The sequence below is a fragment of the Sciurus vulgaris genome (assembly GCF_902686455.1).
Source record: "Sciurus vulgaris genome assembly, chromosome: 14".
Lineage (NCBI taxonomy): Eukaryota > Metazoa > Chordata > Mammalia > Rodentia > Sciuridae > Sciurus > Sciurus vulgaris.
Window position 1 is genome coordinate 74,450,365 of NC_136475.1, and position 15,186 is coordinate 74,465,550.

The 15,186-nt window shown below is 41.5% G+C and overlaps 1 protein-coding gene across 1 annotated transcript; it reads right to left on the reverse strand.

The window, feature by feature from the left end:
• Positions 1–14,273: 14,273 nt before the first annotated feature.
• Positions 14,274–14,945, reverse strand: LOC306643583 (heterogeneous nuclear ribonucleoprotein A1-like; the record flags this gene model as incomplete). Its single annotated transcript, XM_079109807.1, has 1 exon — positions 14,274–14,945. Exon 1 carries the CDS (start codon positions 14,916–14,918, stop codon positions 14,274–14,276), a length of 645 nt encoding a protein of 214 aa, XP_078965933.1. The 5' UTR covers positions 14,919–14,945.
• Between the last annotated feature and the right edge of the window lie 241 nt (positions 14,946–15,186).

The window sequence follows — 15,186 nt, forward strand, 5'->3', positions numbered from 1 at the left end:
AAGTGACCTGGGCCTCTTTATGGGGGTCCTCTCTCAACATAGCCCTAGAGGTCATTTAGGATAGAAGGCAAGTATACTTCTTCTCGTCCACTGAGCATCACAGCAGGCCAGGGAGGAGAAGGCCCCACAGTGGGGTCACAGGCAAAGGCTTGCCCTGAGCCCAGGGCAGACACCTGATAATGAGGGCTGCTTAACTCCTGATGCTGGGGTCTAAGCTGGAGGTTTCAAAATGTGCCTGGCTGCTGTCACGCCTGGCTTAGCTCAGACAGAGCCAGGCCTGAGCTCATCGACCACAGCTCGACCGGGTGGTGAAGGAGGGGCTGCCCCAGCACCCACCCCAAGATTTCTGTTTCCTTAAGCCCTTTCTGAATTCTTAGAAATGAGACAAGAGAGACTCAAACCAGCAAAAAGAGGATGAAGGCAAGACGAGAGGGCGTGAGGAGAGGCGCAGGACAGATGTAGGTTTACAGGGACTTGAAGCTTGGACAATGGAAGCACACTTAAAGATAACAAAATTGCAAAATTGAGCGTTGAACTTAGAAAAGGTTCATGCCACACTGTCCCTAAACCTAAGCTTCCAAGTAGATCAGCCTCTGTCCAGTGGCAGTGTGTATGTTGGAGCAGGAACGAACACATCCTGTAGAAGTACTTGAACCTGGGGCTGGGGACGTGGCCTAGTGGCAGAGTGCTAGCCTGGCATGCACAAGGCCCTGGGTTCCATCCCCCATGGGACAAACGTGAAGTGCGTGAGTTCCATCCCACCCTCTCTATCTGCCTCCCTGACTCTTCTCTCGCAAACTCAGTTGGGCTGCCTAAGCTCCCTCCCTCCTATCTTCCCTCCTCTCCCAATTAAAAAATCTATTCTGTATTTCCTGCATGCAGCACCCTTAATATTAGGTCTGAAAACAATTTGCAATCAGTTGCACTAATTAATCTAATTGAATTTAATTTCCTTTTCTTGGTGTTAAGGGTGAGCGAACTCCATATGCTGACTTATGTAAAGCAATATGCAAATTTGTATCTTGAGCCCAGAGCCCTGCAAATGTTTTTGATTACAAAGAAGGTTCACGGAGGCCCTGGATGAATGAACTGTTCACTGCAGTGTCTGGCCTGCGCCCTGTCTCCCAGAAGTCCAGCTGCAATAATATCCGACTGTGACACCGATGACTTGTCACCCTGTTCCTGCCCCAAATGGTACTGCCGGGTCCTTCCACCAGCTTCCTGGGTACCTGGGTAGTGTATTTTCTACTTTAACTCTTAAGAAGATGGGTTCCTCCCCTTTTTTATCCTTGTCCCTAGGCCCCCATTAAGTTCAGGGCTGGATCCTAATGTGGGAAAGTGTTTTAGTCAGCTTTTCCACCACTGTGACCAAAAGGCTTGACAAGAACAATTAGTGAAGAGTTTATTTTGGGACTCACAGTTCCAGAAGTCTCAGACCATCAACGGCAGGCTTCATTCCTTGGGACCTGGGATGATGCAGAACACCATAGTGGAAGAGTGTGGTGGAGGAAGCATCTCAGGACACGGCCACCAAAGAGTGGAGAGTTCCTCGCCAGGGACAAAATATACCTCAAGGGCATGCCCCAATGACCCAGCTCCTCTGGTCACATCCTACCTGCCTACAGTTACTGCCCAGCTCATCCCTATCAGAGGATTAATGCACTGATTAGGTGAAGGCCCTCATAACAGAAACAGGTCACCTTTAAACCCTCTTGCATGGTCTCACACATGAGCTTTTGGGGGCATCTCATATCTAAACCATAACAGCAGGGAAGGAAGTCTGAAGAGCACACTAATGGTGAGAGGTTTCCTTAACGAGGGACTGAACAGTGCGTTGCTGGCAGTCCCAGCTCCATCCAGCAGAGGGCAGTTTGGGGCTTGGGTGGGGAACCTGGCGCAAAGCTAAGAAACTGGCCACTGACTTGTCTCCATCTCCTCCAAGCTCCCAGGGAGAGCAGGTGGTGTCACCAGGGAATAGCAGTGGAGCATGGGTGATGGGCCATGATCAGCCACAACCTGAGTCCCAGGGTCCCTTGCAGCCCTGCCTTCAAGAGCCACCAGACAGGGAGGTGGTGAGAAGAGACACACACCAGAGTGCCTCAACTGTGGTTCAACACAGGCTCTACTCCGGCGCTCCAGCTTGGCTAAACCCCAACATCTTCATCTTGATTTTCTTTAAAGTACCCCCAAGGTGGAGGAGAAAAAGTGGACAAAGTAGAGAGAAAACAAGATGAACCATGAGTTTAACAATTGTTGAAGCTGGGTCGTGGGTTCACTGGGGTTTATTATACCTTTCTATTCTTTTAAATTTTAGCATGTTTGAAAGTTTCCTCAGTAACCGATTTTTTTTTTTTTTTTTAGTATTCTAATGCTGAAACTGCATCTAAAAATTGGCCTTTTTTTTTTTTTTTCCTTTTTATAGAAGAAATGAGGAAAACCCAAGGAAGCTCTCTTGTCACATCCTGCCACACCTGGATCAGTGAGGATGAAGGCTACGCTCTCACCTGGTCTGCCCAGGCAGGGTCAGAGAGGTGCAGTTGAAGGAACAGAGGGACCTGTCCCAGTCACCTGCTGGTCCTAGGCTCCCTGACTCCACTCATTTGGCCACAGAAAGGACAACAATCCTAGCAGACTCTGGTCATTAAAATGGACCAGGGCCTGGAGACAAATTAGAGTGGAAGGAGACTGAGGGGAGGAAGACCCAGTTGGGGTTTTGCAAGAGGAAAAATAACGTGAGGGTTCAAAGTCAGGCAAGGCTAATGGACGCAGGGAGGAAGGCACAGATTCGAAAAATTCCTAAGGACGATTGCTAGGGTTTCGGTTTAATAGGATGAGAACTGAGTGGGCAGGAAGCCTTGGAGACTGCTCTGGAAATCCGGGTCAGCAGTGAATCCCTGGCCTGAAGCAAGGGTAGTGGAGAGGAAAAGCAAACATGTTTCTCAGACAAATTTAATTTCAAGATAAGAATCCAAATGGTGCTATTCAAGGAGCCCCGGAAAGAGGTGAGAGCTGGAGAGAAGAAAGGGCAAGTCACAGGAGTGTTGGATCATTGTGTGGGGGCATGCTATCACCCTGGGAGAGAGGAGGGCCAGGAAGGAGCCCCAGGGAAGCCAGCTGTTCACAGGTCAGGAGCGGGAGACCACCATAGCAAAGAGGATGGAGGCAGGGAACAAAAGGGGCAGGTCCCATGGAAGAAGGAGAACCAGAGAAGTAACAACAGGCGGAGTGCGGTGACACATGCTTAGTCTCCGCGGCTCAGGAGGCTGAGGCAGGAGGAGCGCCAGTTCAGAGCCAACCTCAGCAACTCGGCAAGACCCTGACTCTAACCAAAACATAAAAAAGAGCTCAGGATGTGGCTAGCATCCCTGGATTCAATCCTGAGTACCAAAATTTTAAAATTGAAAAAAAAAGAAAGAACAAACCATGAAAACAATAAATGATAGAGGAGAGAATTGCAAGAAGCGTGTCTGATGATACCCCGCCAAGAGTTTGAAGAATCTATGTAAACACATCTTTACACTCAAAATTTATATAATACTGAAGAAACTATTTTTCAAAAATAAAACCAATTTCTTAGCCTCATTCTGTTCTGCATGAAATCCATCTTCTCAAAATACAACCTTCCCTCCAGTGTATCAAATATGCTTGAGACATTATTCAAAGGTGTTCAAGAACAATGGAGAATTTAGGTTCTGATGAGACAAAGAGTTTATTAATAAGAATAAATCCAGTTGAGATGACAGGAGGTAGAAGACAAGGACTGATTAGTTAAGCACAACTTAAAGGGTCACCAGAGCCATGTCTGGACCCTCCCTCTTTTGTGTAGGACTTGACTTCATCATTGCCATTTTTCAAAAGTCTTACTCTTCATTCATCATTTCATCAACCCAAATTTATGATGGCTGTCCTTTGTGCAGGGCACGTGCTGTATGCGAATTTTTATCCACATCAACATCTTTGGCCCAGCACAAGACCCCCCCACCATATGCCCTAAAATAAGAGCTGCCCAAGTAAAGGTGAGAAAATGAAACTGACATCAACCCAGGCTAGCTAGGTTCACATTTGATGTGTTCTGGGAAAGTTAGATCTAATTAAAATTGAACAAATCATGTAATATTTTAGTGGCAGCAGGGGAGCTCACTGCTTAAAGGAACCCAATGGGGAACTTTACTGTAGAGTCTCATCCTTTCCTGATCTTTAAGTTTTCAATTTCCACGAACTAGGTCAGGTTTGTCCTAAGCCTTGTGCATTCTTCAGAGCTCTCAGATGTAAACTGCCTTGAGCAGGTTCTCCTTAGACCCTGAGGAACTTGGTCATTCCCCTTTTGCATATTTTGGGAGAGTCCTCTAGCTTCCTTTAACGTTTTTTATTTGCCTGAGAACATGTATTTATGGGAACTCTGGTCCATGGAGGGATTTTATTTGATCCCCACTCTACAGGGATAGGTGGTATTTTAGAACCAACCAAATGCCTATGGCAGACTAACTGGCCTATGCCAGGACACTGTGCACAATCAGATACTGTGTTCATCAGGGTCCCTGGTTTGCTGTGCTCTTTGACCCTTTCTAACCTTCTCCTACTCATCCCAAAGCTCCAACTCTTCCCATCCCGTAAAGACCTTCCTAGTGACTTATGGGTCAGAGAACTGGACATGAAGGAGAAGAGAGCTGTTGTTCAAAGTTTCCAGCCTCTCTGGAATCATTGCCCTGCACCCCAGGGACTAGCTCCACCCAGGGAAGCACAATCTGGGTACAGAGAAGCAGAGTGGCCTTGTGGCTGAGATTGCCTTCCAGAGTCCCCAGTCAGAGCTTGGTATGACTCACTGGAAGATACTCACAAAGAAAGACAGATTCAGATATTAGATTTTATTGCTCTCATCTTGTAAACCAAGTTCTCTGTTAGGTACATTTGTTCATGTGAAAATACTTGGCATTATAGTAAGATAGGCCAGAAACTGAATCCAAGATATACATTACTAGCAGTTTTGTATTTAGCAAGTCACCTGTATTTGTTTTCTACCTCCACAATATTTCTGCATGATAGATCATCTAAAATTTAAGTTTATTTTGCTTAAGTACTACCTATTTCTATTTCTCCAGAGAGCAATGAAAACTCTAGTGGTTAAAGGAATCCAGCTCCAAGTTCCTCACTTCTTCTCCCTTATCTATCTTTGCAGGGATGGTACCTCAATCCACCATCAAGACTCTCCCCATGGTATAATTGTACCACCTATTGCCAAGAATTCTTCACCTCTATTCTCCATTTTAGGGTAGGTCAGAACTCAAGAAAGAATGCAGTTTTAATTTTTGTTGAGCTTGACCTGTGCACTATGTAGATGCTAGACATAGTCCAATACTCTGTTATAGTGACTATTAAAAGTTGAAGAAATGGATTCCTATAAATTAATTAAGGTATATGGAAGAACCCAGTTTAAAATCCAGGTCTCCTGACTCCCTCATTAATAATCTTGGCTTTGTGTACACCATGGTGAGAAAAATCTGCTTGGGCTAAAATAAAAGGTACAGTATTAAAGTAGGAAAAATAGCCTTGTCAAATTGTTCTGGGGTGAGGATGATTGTGTCATGTGTACCCAGAAGTGAGGACATTATAAATTCTAAATACAGAATGTTACACAATACTGTGTAGGTAGAGAGCAATGTGCAGTGATTTTTTAACTCCGTGTTTATATTTGTCCTTCATCCATTTGTAAATGTTCTCCTAGGTGTCCTCTGTGTTCTGTTTTAAGTATAAAATAAAAGCCATTTTATTAACTAATTCAAATAGGTTACGCTAAGTAGAAACAGGATGTAGAAATAAGCACATAAGGTACATTTTATAAATTAATAAGTAAAGATTGGGGCTGGGGCTGTAGCTCAGTGGCAGAGTACTTGCCTAGTATGTGTGAGGCACTGGATTTGATCCTTAGCACCACATAAAAATAAACAAATAAAATAAAAGCATTCAGTACATCTACAGCTACAAAAAGAGAAAAAAGGAAAAGAAAAGATTAATAAGAAAGACAAGAAGCCAAAAGGTGCAGGATATAAAACAGGCAATTCATGAAACAAAAATACCAGGACGTTTGCTTTCAGTAGTGGCAGTGTGACTTGTTTTAAACTAATCGTTAGTATATGGAATTATAAATGCTGGGAAAACAAACAGCAACCAAAATCCACTTGAAAACACTGAAAAGTGATTAAAAGCAGGCAGAAACTGGGGCAGTATTAACCCTTGGAAGAGGAAACTGTGCCGGTGAGAGTAACATTTGACAGTGCCTTACCTACTAGGACCTCCTCTCAGTCCTCAGCCCAGGAGACACAACAGAGAGGTTCCAGTTCTTCCAGTAAACCATAATCTTACAATCCCGAGGAGTCAAAGGACAGATTTTAGGACTCCCAAAACAGAGGAAGTTGAGGAGAGAAATCTTGCAAAAGAGGAAACTACGAAGTATGGATACCCAAAATATTCTCATAAATTCTGCCCCAATTCTGAACTGACTCAGAATTGTATGTGTGTGGAGGAGGCTCCCGGTAACCAAGCTGGAAAGTTAAAAGAACTGAGCAGTGAAATCAGCTGCCGTCCACCTTAGGAAAGACAGTTTGGAATTTGAGTTTGGTCAAGTTAATTTCCTGTTGCAACACAATTCAATACATTAGAAAGCAAGATAGCAAACCAGAGTTTATACAACACGTCTTTCACAATATCTGATATACAATTAAAAGATATTAGACATGAAAAGACAGACATGTAATAGATAGTCAATAGAAAAAACAGGTGATACAAACTGACCCCAGTTGTTATGAGAACAGAAAAGGATTTAAAACTTATATTAAATCTGTATAAGAACTTGAAAGACAATACACGGGTAACAAATGTCAGTACATGGAGTCTCAGCAGAGAAAATACCATTTTAAAAAATCAGAACCAAATTGAATATCCAGAGTGAAAAACTACAATAATTGAAGTGAAAAACTTACTGATTGGGTCAATAGAAGATTGGAGATGGTATATAAAGGGTTAATAAAGGTGAAGTTAGATTAGTAGAAAATATTTGTGGTAAATGATACAGAGAAAAAGATTGAAAAATATTAACAGAACCTTAGAAATCTACAGGATAACATAAAACAATGAAACATAGCATAATGTAGCATATATAAAGAAATACAAAAAGGAGAGAAAGAATAGGGCAGAAAAACTCCTTGAAGAAATAATGGATGACTATACCCCATTTTGATAAAATCATAAATTTACAGATTCACAAATTTCAGTGACTCTAAAACAGACTAAATACAAAGAAAAAAAAAAGAAATTAAATCTATTTATATCATGGTAAAACTGATGGAATTCAAAATTTTGAAAGTGAACCATTTCCTGTAAGGGGACAATATTATGAACGAAGGCTGACATTTCTGCAGAAATAACAGAGGTCACAAGATAAAGATACATCAGCTTTAACATGCAGTAAAGTAAAATGGCCAAACCAAAATTCTGTATGAGCAAAATATCTCTCAAAAGTTCAGGATAAATAAAAATAGTTTCAGATTAATGGAGTTGAGAGAATTTATCATTACAAACATTTTCTAAAAGAAATGCTAAAGGCCATGTTGAAAGACTCCAGATAGAAAGTACAGAAGGAAATAAGTTGCACCAGAAATGGTAAATGGAAAGATAAATACATTCTTCCTTTAGTAATGCTTTTAAAAGATGCACAACTAATTAAAGGAGAAAATTACAATATCTGGGGAATTTATTATATATAGTTATAAAATATATGAATAAAGTAGCACAGAAGAGTCTTCCCGGTCGTTATAACTAAGGGTGGAGGAGGCTGAACATAACTACTGTTGCAAGGTTCTCACATCTTATGTAAAAAGGCATTTACTCTAATTTCTGTGATAAGGTTGGGGGTTCATATTGTAATCCTTAGAAAATCAATGTAAAGAAGTATATTTTAAAAATCAATAAAGAAATCAAAAAGAAGTAGTAAGAAATATTTAATTACCTCAAAGAAGAAAGAAGACACAGCATAAAAAACAGATTGAACCAACAAAAATTAAATAAATACCAAAATGGTAGCCCATATGAATCAATTTTAAGAATTATATGGAAGTTACACCATTTATCATTTCTACTAAAATGAAGAGATTCTAAGAAAGGCTAGAAACTAATACTCAATCTTATTCTGGCTACCAAGGGACACATTTTAAGGATAAAGAACAGAAAGATTGAAAGTAAAAGTCTAGATAAATTATCAGAACACCAAAGAAAATGAAAGTGGCTCTAATAATATTAAACAAAGTATAATATTATATTTTATAATGATAAAAGTACATATTCATCAAGAATCTATCTATGTACATGTACCTAATTTCAAATCTTTGTAGTTTATGAACAAAAATACAATGTCAAAATTAAAGGCAGAAATGGACAAATCCAATATTCCTCCTATCGTGATTTAAATACGAATTGTTCCCAAAGGTCACGTGTTAGACATGCAAGAAAGTTTAAAGGTGAAAAAACCATGTTATCAGACCCTTCACCAAATCAGTGCATTAATCAGGTTGAATGGATTAACTGGGTGATAACTGTAGGCTACTGCGGTGTGATTGGAGGAGGTGGGTCATTGGGGCGGGGCATGCCTTTGAGGTATATATTTTGCCCCTGGGGAGCAAGAGCTGATTGTTGTGTCCATAGCTGCTTTCTTCTTTTGCACCTTTCCACACCCCATGATGTTCTGCCTCACTTGGGCCCAGAGTAATGGAGTTGGCCATCTATGGACAGAGACCTCTGAAACTATGAGCACCAAATAAACTTTTCCTCCTCTAAAATGGTTCTTGTCACATCTTTTGGGTACAGCAATGAAAAAGCTGACGAAAACACCTCCTGTCATTAACTGGTAGACAACAGGACACAAATTAGCAAGGACATAGGAGATCCTAATAAATGCTATCATCCACTTTGATCTGACTGACATTTTTGTACTCAACAACTACAAAACATATCTCTTTCTCAAGTGCACATAGAACAGTGTCCAAGACAAAGTATGCTAAACTACAAAATAAATCTTAGTAAACTTTAAAATGTGTAATTCGTTCAGATCATGTTCTCTGATGAAAACAGAATTGAATGAGAAATTCAATATGATATATATAAAAGCTTCAAATATTTAGAAATTAAGCAATACACTTATAAATAAGTTGTAAGTCAATGAGGAAATAAAATGAAGCAAAATTAGAAAATACTTAAAATAATAATGAAACAATATATCAAGATTTGTGGGATAGAGTTATAGCAGCACTAAGAGGGAAATTCATAGCTAGAATTGTATTAGAAAATCATGAAGGTTTAAAATCAATGATCTAAGTTTTTACCATAAGAAAAATGGATAAATTAAATCCTAAGGACATAGAAGAAAGAAAAAAATAAAGATTTAATATAAATATAAATAAATTAAATATTAAATATAAAGCAAACAACCATGAAAACTAACCAAGTCAAATTTGGTGCTCTGAAAGATCAATAAAATCAAATTCTTCACAACTCTGATCAACAAAAAAGAGAGAAAACTCAAGTTATTGTACCAGGAAAATGCAAGGAACCTATACTATCCATATAGATCCAGAAGGCATTAAAAAGACAAAAAGGACACCTTACAAAAAAGTGGATAGACATTAAATGAAAACCTGATAGACATTAAATGGACAGTTCCTTTGAAAAACCTCTTACTGTAATGGACACAGATGAACTAGAAAATCTGAATAGTTCTATATCTAGTAAAGACCTTATATTTACCTAAATACAATATAATCTGTGTTATATTTATTGTTCTTCCCATAAAGAAAAAAATCTACATCTAAATAATTTCAGTTTTGAATGTTATCAAAATTAAGGAACGCATAATGACAAATCTTATACAAATGCCTTCAGAAAACAAAGGAGGAGCAAACATGTCCTGCTAGTTTATTACATCATCATAAGCCTGGTACAGAACTCTGACAAAGCCTCTATAGAGAATGACTCCAGATGAAACTTAACTCTCCAGAAAAGAATAAAGATATAGAAATAGATATTAAACAGAAATAGAAATTAAAATAGAAATAGATATTAAACAGTGGATATTAAATAAAGACACATGCATATGTGCATATATTTGTATATTTATGCATGTACATTTACTTATAAAACTTGAAAGAAGGATCCATACCAGAATTCCAATCATACTTAACGTTGGATAGTGGTATTACCCGAGAGTGTTATTTTATGCTCTTTTTTCCCCCCAATTTTTCTATAAGAAGCATTATTATATTTTGAATGTGGGCTCCCAAACTGTGTGCCAAGCAATTTTCTAGGAATACAGGATTGAATAAAACTGACAAAACACCTATGCTCTTGTGGAGTCCAGTATTCCATCAGGAGATATGGGTGACACAGATAACGAAGACCTGCCTCCTGTGAGTGGGAAAGAGTAGGTCCCCAGCATGGCTGCACTAAAGGAAAAGAGACAGATGGACATAAGGCGGATGGGGAGGGTCTGAGGGGTGGAGCTGGCAGTTTGTAACAGGCTGGTGAGGGTCGCCTGAAGAAGGAAGCATCTGAGCAAACACCTGAAGGAGATGAGGAAGAGTCATCAAATCTATGGGCAGAGTGTCCCAGGCAGGGGACAGCTGTGCAGGGGTGCTGAGCCCCAGGTTGGGCCTGGGAGGCTGAGTGGACTTCGAGTAGAAGGAGAAGAGGCCAGAGGGAAATAGGGAAGCTGGTCCTGAGAGACCTTTTAGGCCATTAAAGACTTCTCTACTCTCCATGACTTAGGAAGCCCCTGGGAGGGCGGTACCAGAGATTCACGATTGCCACTGTGTTTTAAGGTCTCCCTGGCTGTGACTGAAGACAGGTCAAGATGCAGCAGGAGGCCAGTGAAGAGGACACTGCAATCGACCAGCTGTGTACAGACTTGTATTCCCATTTTTAAAAATAGGATTAGCTCTCTTACAATCACACAGCTAATAAGTGACTGCCCTGGAATTTGAATCTAGAACCATCTGACTCCAAATCCAGGGTTCTTCTGCCCAGAAAGGAACACTGGGCTCAGAGTCACAGTGAGTTACTTGGTTGCCAATGCCCTCACACTTGGGGGGCTCTCACCTCCGACCATTCCATGCCCCAAGCAGACTGGACTCTCTCCTTTCAGCTCTCTGGTCCCTGCGGCCAACCTGAAAAACAGAGTTAAGCACTATACCAGTGTCGTGTCATTTGACATCCCAGTGTTTGGTTTCGAGCACTTTCCAAACTCTTAAAACAGCCTGGGCTTGCAGGGCACAGGCATGATAGGCCGGGCTGGAGAACCTGAGACACTATCAAATCAAGAAAGCCTGCCCCCGGCCCCTCCCCGAGTCACACAGCAATTTGGACAGGGAGCCTCCTCTTTCTCTTGCCCTCATCCATGGAGCATCTGGTCTGGCCACCAACTGTTAAGCTGGGGCTGCTCCCAGTCTCCAGTGACTCTTCTCAAAAGGGTGCCAGCGCCCCTTGGTAGGGGCGAGCGTCGCAGCAATCCAACAAAGCTGCGGTGAGCGATTGCTATTTTCTTGCACAACATCCATCAGGAGACCAGCCTGGCATTTATCTAGCAGCGAGTGATCGTTATCTGGTGGCAATGTTCTTCCCACTGACAGTATCTTCTAAATAAAGGTCAGCCATCCAGCAGTCTGCCTGCTGCTGATTAGTTCCTGTGGGATAAACCACATTTAAAGTACGATGGCAGGAGCTGCTGGGGAGACAGGGTGGTGGAGAGAGAAGTTGGTGAGGGAAGGGGTTTGTTCCACGGTGGAGCCAGAGAAACCGATCCCAGCTGTGAGTCTAACAAGTTTCGAGGAGTGCTTGGTAAAAAGATGGAAGACACAATGCCAAGGAGAACCCTCATGTCCACTTCAACAAACCCTCAGGCATTGATGTAAGAGGCCACCCCTTAGACTATTGGATGGCAAAGCTCAGGGTGTTAGGAGGTAAAAGAAAAGGCTTTTTCAGCTCTTAGTCTCTGTGTCTTGTCTTCCTACCATCAGACCAGAATCTGGAGTGAGTTCAAGTCCAGCAGCTCAGATTGATGCCATTAGAATAAGCCCATTGAAGAAGCCCAGTCCTGGGCATCAGAAAACCCAGATTTAAGTTCAGGGTCTACCAGTTCCTTTCTTCTGAACCCTAGACAAGTCCCTAAACTTCCCTGAGCCTTGATTTGTTCATCTAGAAGGATGACGGTCCTTTTCTAATAGGGTTGTTTGAAGATCAGTGGAGTTAAGAATCAATAAGAAAATGTGGCCTGGACCACGCAGCACTGCACACGGGTTGCTGCGGTTCTTGCCCGGGTCCAGGCCTCCTGCTAATGTTGTCTGCTCAGCACTCTCTCCATCTTGTTGACTTGAGTCTGGACTTCTTGTCATTTCTTTACCTCTTTTGAACTTAGATTAAAAGTTATAGTCTAAGTAATGAGTCCATTAATACACAGAGAATTCTACATGGTTTTGGCTGCATAGGCTACTGAGGAGTCAAGCAGAATATATGATTTGGTCTCTGTCACCTCTTGGCATTCAAAAAGTTCACACTAGGACATGCTGAGCACAGTAGAAGCCAAGGCGCAATCATGAGCAGCTCTGCAATTGGATCATATTTACGGAGGTCTGATATGTGCTGAATGATGACAGGTGCCTCTATGTATTATTTAGTACTCCATGACAATTCTGGATAGATCATGTCTTCATTTTACAGTTGAAATCACCAAACCCTAGCAGATTGGGTGACTAAGCCAAAACCAGGAGATAGCAATAAGGACTACATCTGTTTGTTCCCAACTGCAGAGCCAGGGGCCCTATCCTGACTGTAGCATACCTGAGGCTTTACCATGCTGCTTACCCAGCAGTGAAAACCCTGACTCTCATCCTAGGCAGCTGAGGATCTGGGGCTACTGCTCATCAGATTCTGCCCTGTCCCTAGAGGCTTTGCTACTACTACTGCTGGATCCTGAGACAGGGAAGGCTCACTTGAGGTACTTGGATATTTAAAACCCAAGGGGAAATGCAAATCAAGACTACAATGAGATATAATTTAACACCCATTAAAATGACTATTGTGAAAGAAAGAAGGAAAAGAGAGAGAAAGAATAGAAAGAAAAAGAACAAGTGTTGGTGAGGGATGTGGAGAAATTAGAACGCTCATACATTAAAGTTGTGAAATGGTGCAACCCCCATGGAAAATAATTTGAGATTCCTTCAAAAGTTAAAATCAAGTTACCACATGATTCAGCAATTCCACTTCCACACATATACCCCATACAATTAAAAACAGGGACTCAAACAGATATTTGTGTACTCATGATTATAGCAACATCATTCACAAAAGTCAAAAGGTGGAAGCAGTCCAAATGTCCATCGATGGATGAATGCATAAATAAAACGTGGCATATACATGCAATTGGAATATCATTCAACCTTGGAAAAGGACAATAATTCTGACATATTTTGCATCATGGTTGAACCTTGGAAACATGATCAGTGAAATAAGCCAGTCACAAAAATATAAAGACTGAATAATTCCATTTACATGAGGTCATGGGAAAACTACCCCAGAGACTTACCTGCTCCAGGACCCAGGAGTAGCAAGACCTCTAGGTATAGGGCACAATCTGGTGAGTTGGAGGCCCTGAGCCTCCGCTGCCTAGGATGTGAACCCTGGGTTTTCCCAGAGATAGAAAGCAGAGTGGAGGTTAACAGGGACTGAGGGACAGGAGGTGGGAGTTATAATTTAAAAGATCGGTGTTGTGATGGAGAGTTCTAGAAATGGATAATGGGGATGGCTGAGCAACATCATGAATGTTCTTTTTTTTTTTTTTAAAGGACACATGATCAGATTATTACATTTAGCAATGAACAGCATGGGTGCAAAAAAAAAAAAAAAAAAAAAAGCCTACATTAAAACACTTTAACCTGTTATACAATTAGTCACAAATACAGTCCTCGAGTTTTTTTGCCCATACACATGAGTATTGTCTAAACCATGTCTTCTTTGTAGCATCTAGGCTCTGCCACCACTGTGCTTAGCTGAGTTCACAAATCTGTTGTAACCTGTAGCTTCCCTGTCACTTCTCTGGCTCTCCTCTCCTGCTAAGCTTTGTTTTCTGGCAGTATTAAAACCTTCTGCCACTGCCATAGCTACTGCTGCTGCTGGAACCGCCATAGCCACCTTGGTTTCATGGTTTGGCAAAGTATTGGTCTCCACTACTGGAAGGTCTAGAGCTTCTGCCTCCAGTTTCCACCCTTCATGGGTCCAAAATTTGATGACTGATTGTTGTAATTGCCAAAATCATTGTAGCTTCCACCATCTTCAAAATTGCTTCCATCATTACCAAATCCATTGTAGCCATCCCCGCTGCCACCATATCCACCACCACCATGGCTGCCATCAAGGCCACCATGACCACTGAAGTTTCCTCCACAACCAAAATTGTCATTTCCACCAAAACCACCTCCACGACCACCACCAAAGTTTCCAGAACCACTTCGACCTCCTTGACTAGATGAAGCACTAGCCACCTCTTGCTTTGACAGGACTTTCCTCACTTCACAGTTGTGGCCATTCACAGGATGGTATTTCTGAATGACAATCTTATCCACAGAGTCACGGTCATCAAAAGTTGTGGAAGCAAAGCCCCTCTTCTTTCCGCTGCCTCTGTCAGTCATGATTTCAATAACTTCAATTTTCCCATACTGTTCAAAATAACCTCGTAGATGATGTTCTTCAGTGTCTTCTTTAATGCCACCAACAAAGATCTTTTTCACAGTTAAGTGGGCCCCTGGTCTTTGAGAATCTTCTCTTGAGACAGCTCTCTTTGGTTCCACCACTCTTCCATCTACCTTGTGAGGTCTTGCATTCATGGCTGCATCCACTTCCTCCACAGTGGCATAAGTCTGATTTAGACAGGACGGCAGCAGCAACAGAGACTTTAACGATGCTTTCTTGGTGGCGTCCACGGGCAGAAAGGAGTAAGCTAACAACGTATCCCTCGTGAATGTTCTTAACACTACTGAGCTGCACACTTCAAATGGTCAAAATGGTAAAATTTATATTATGCATATTTTGCTGCAATAAAAAACCAAAATAAAACCTGAAGGAGAAATTCTTCATTTGAACCAAATAAATGAT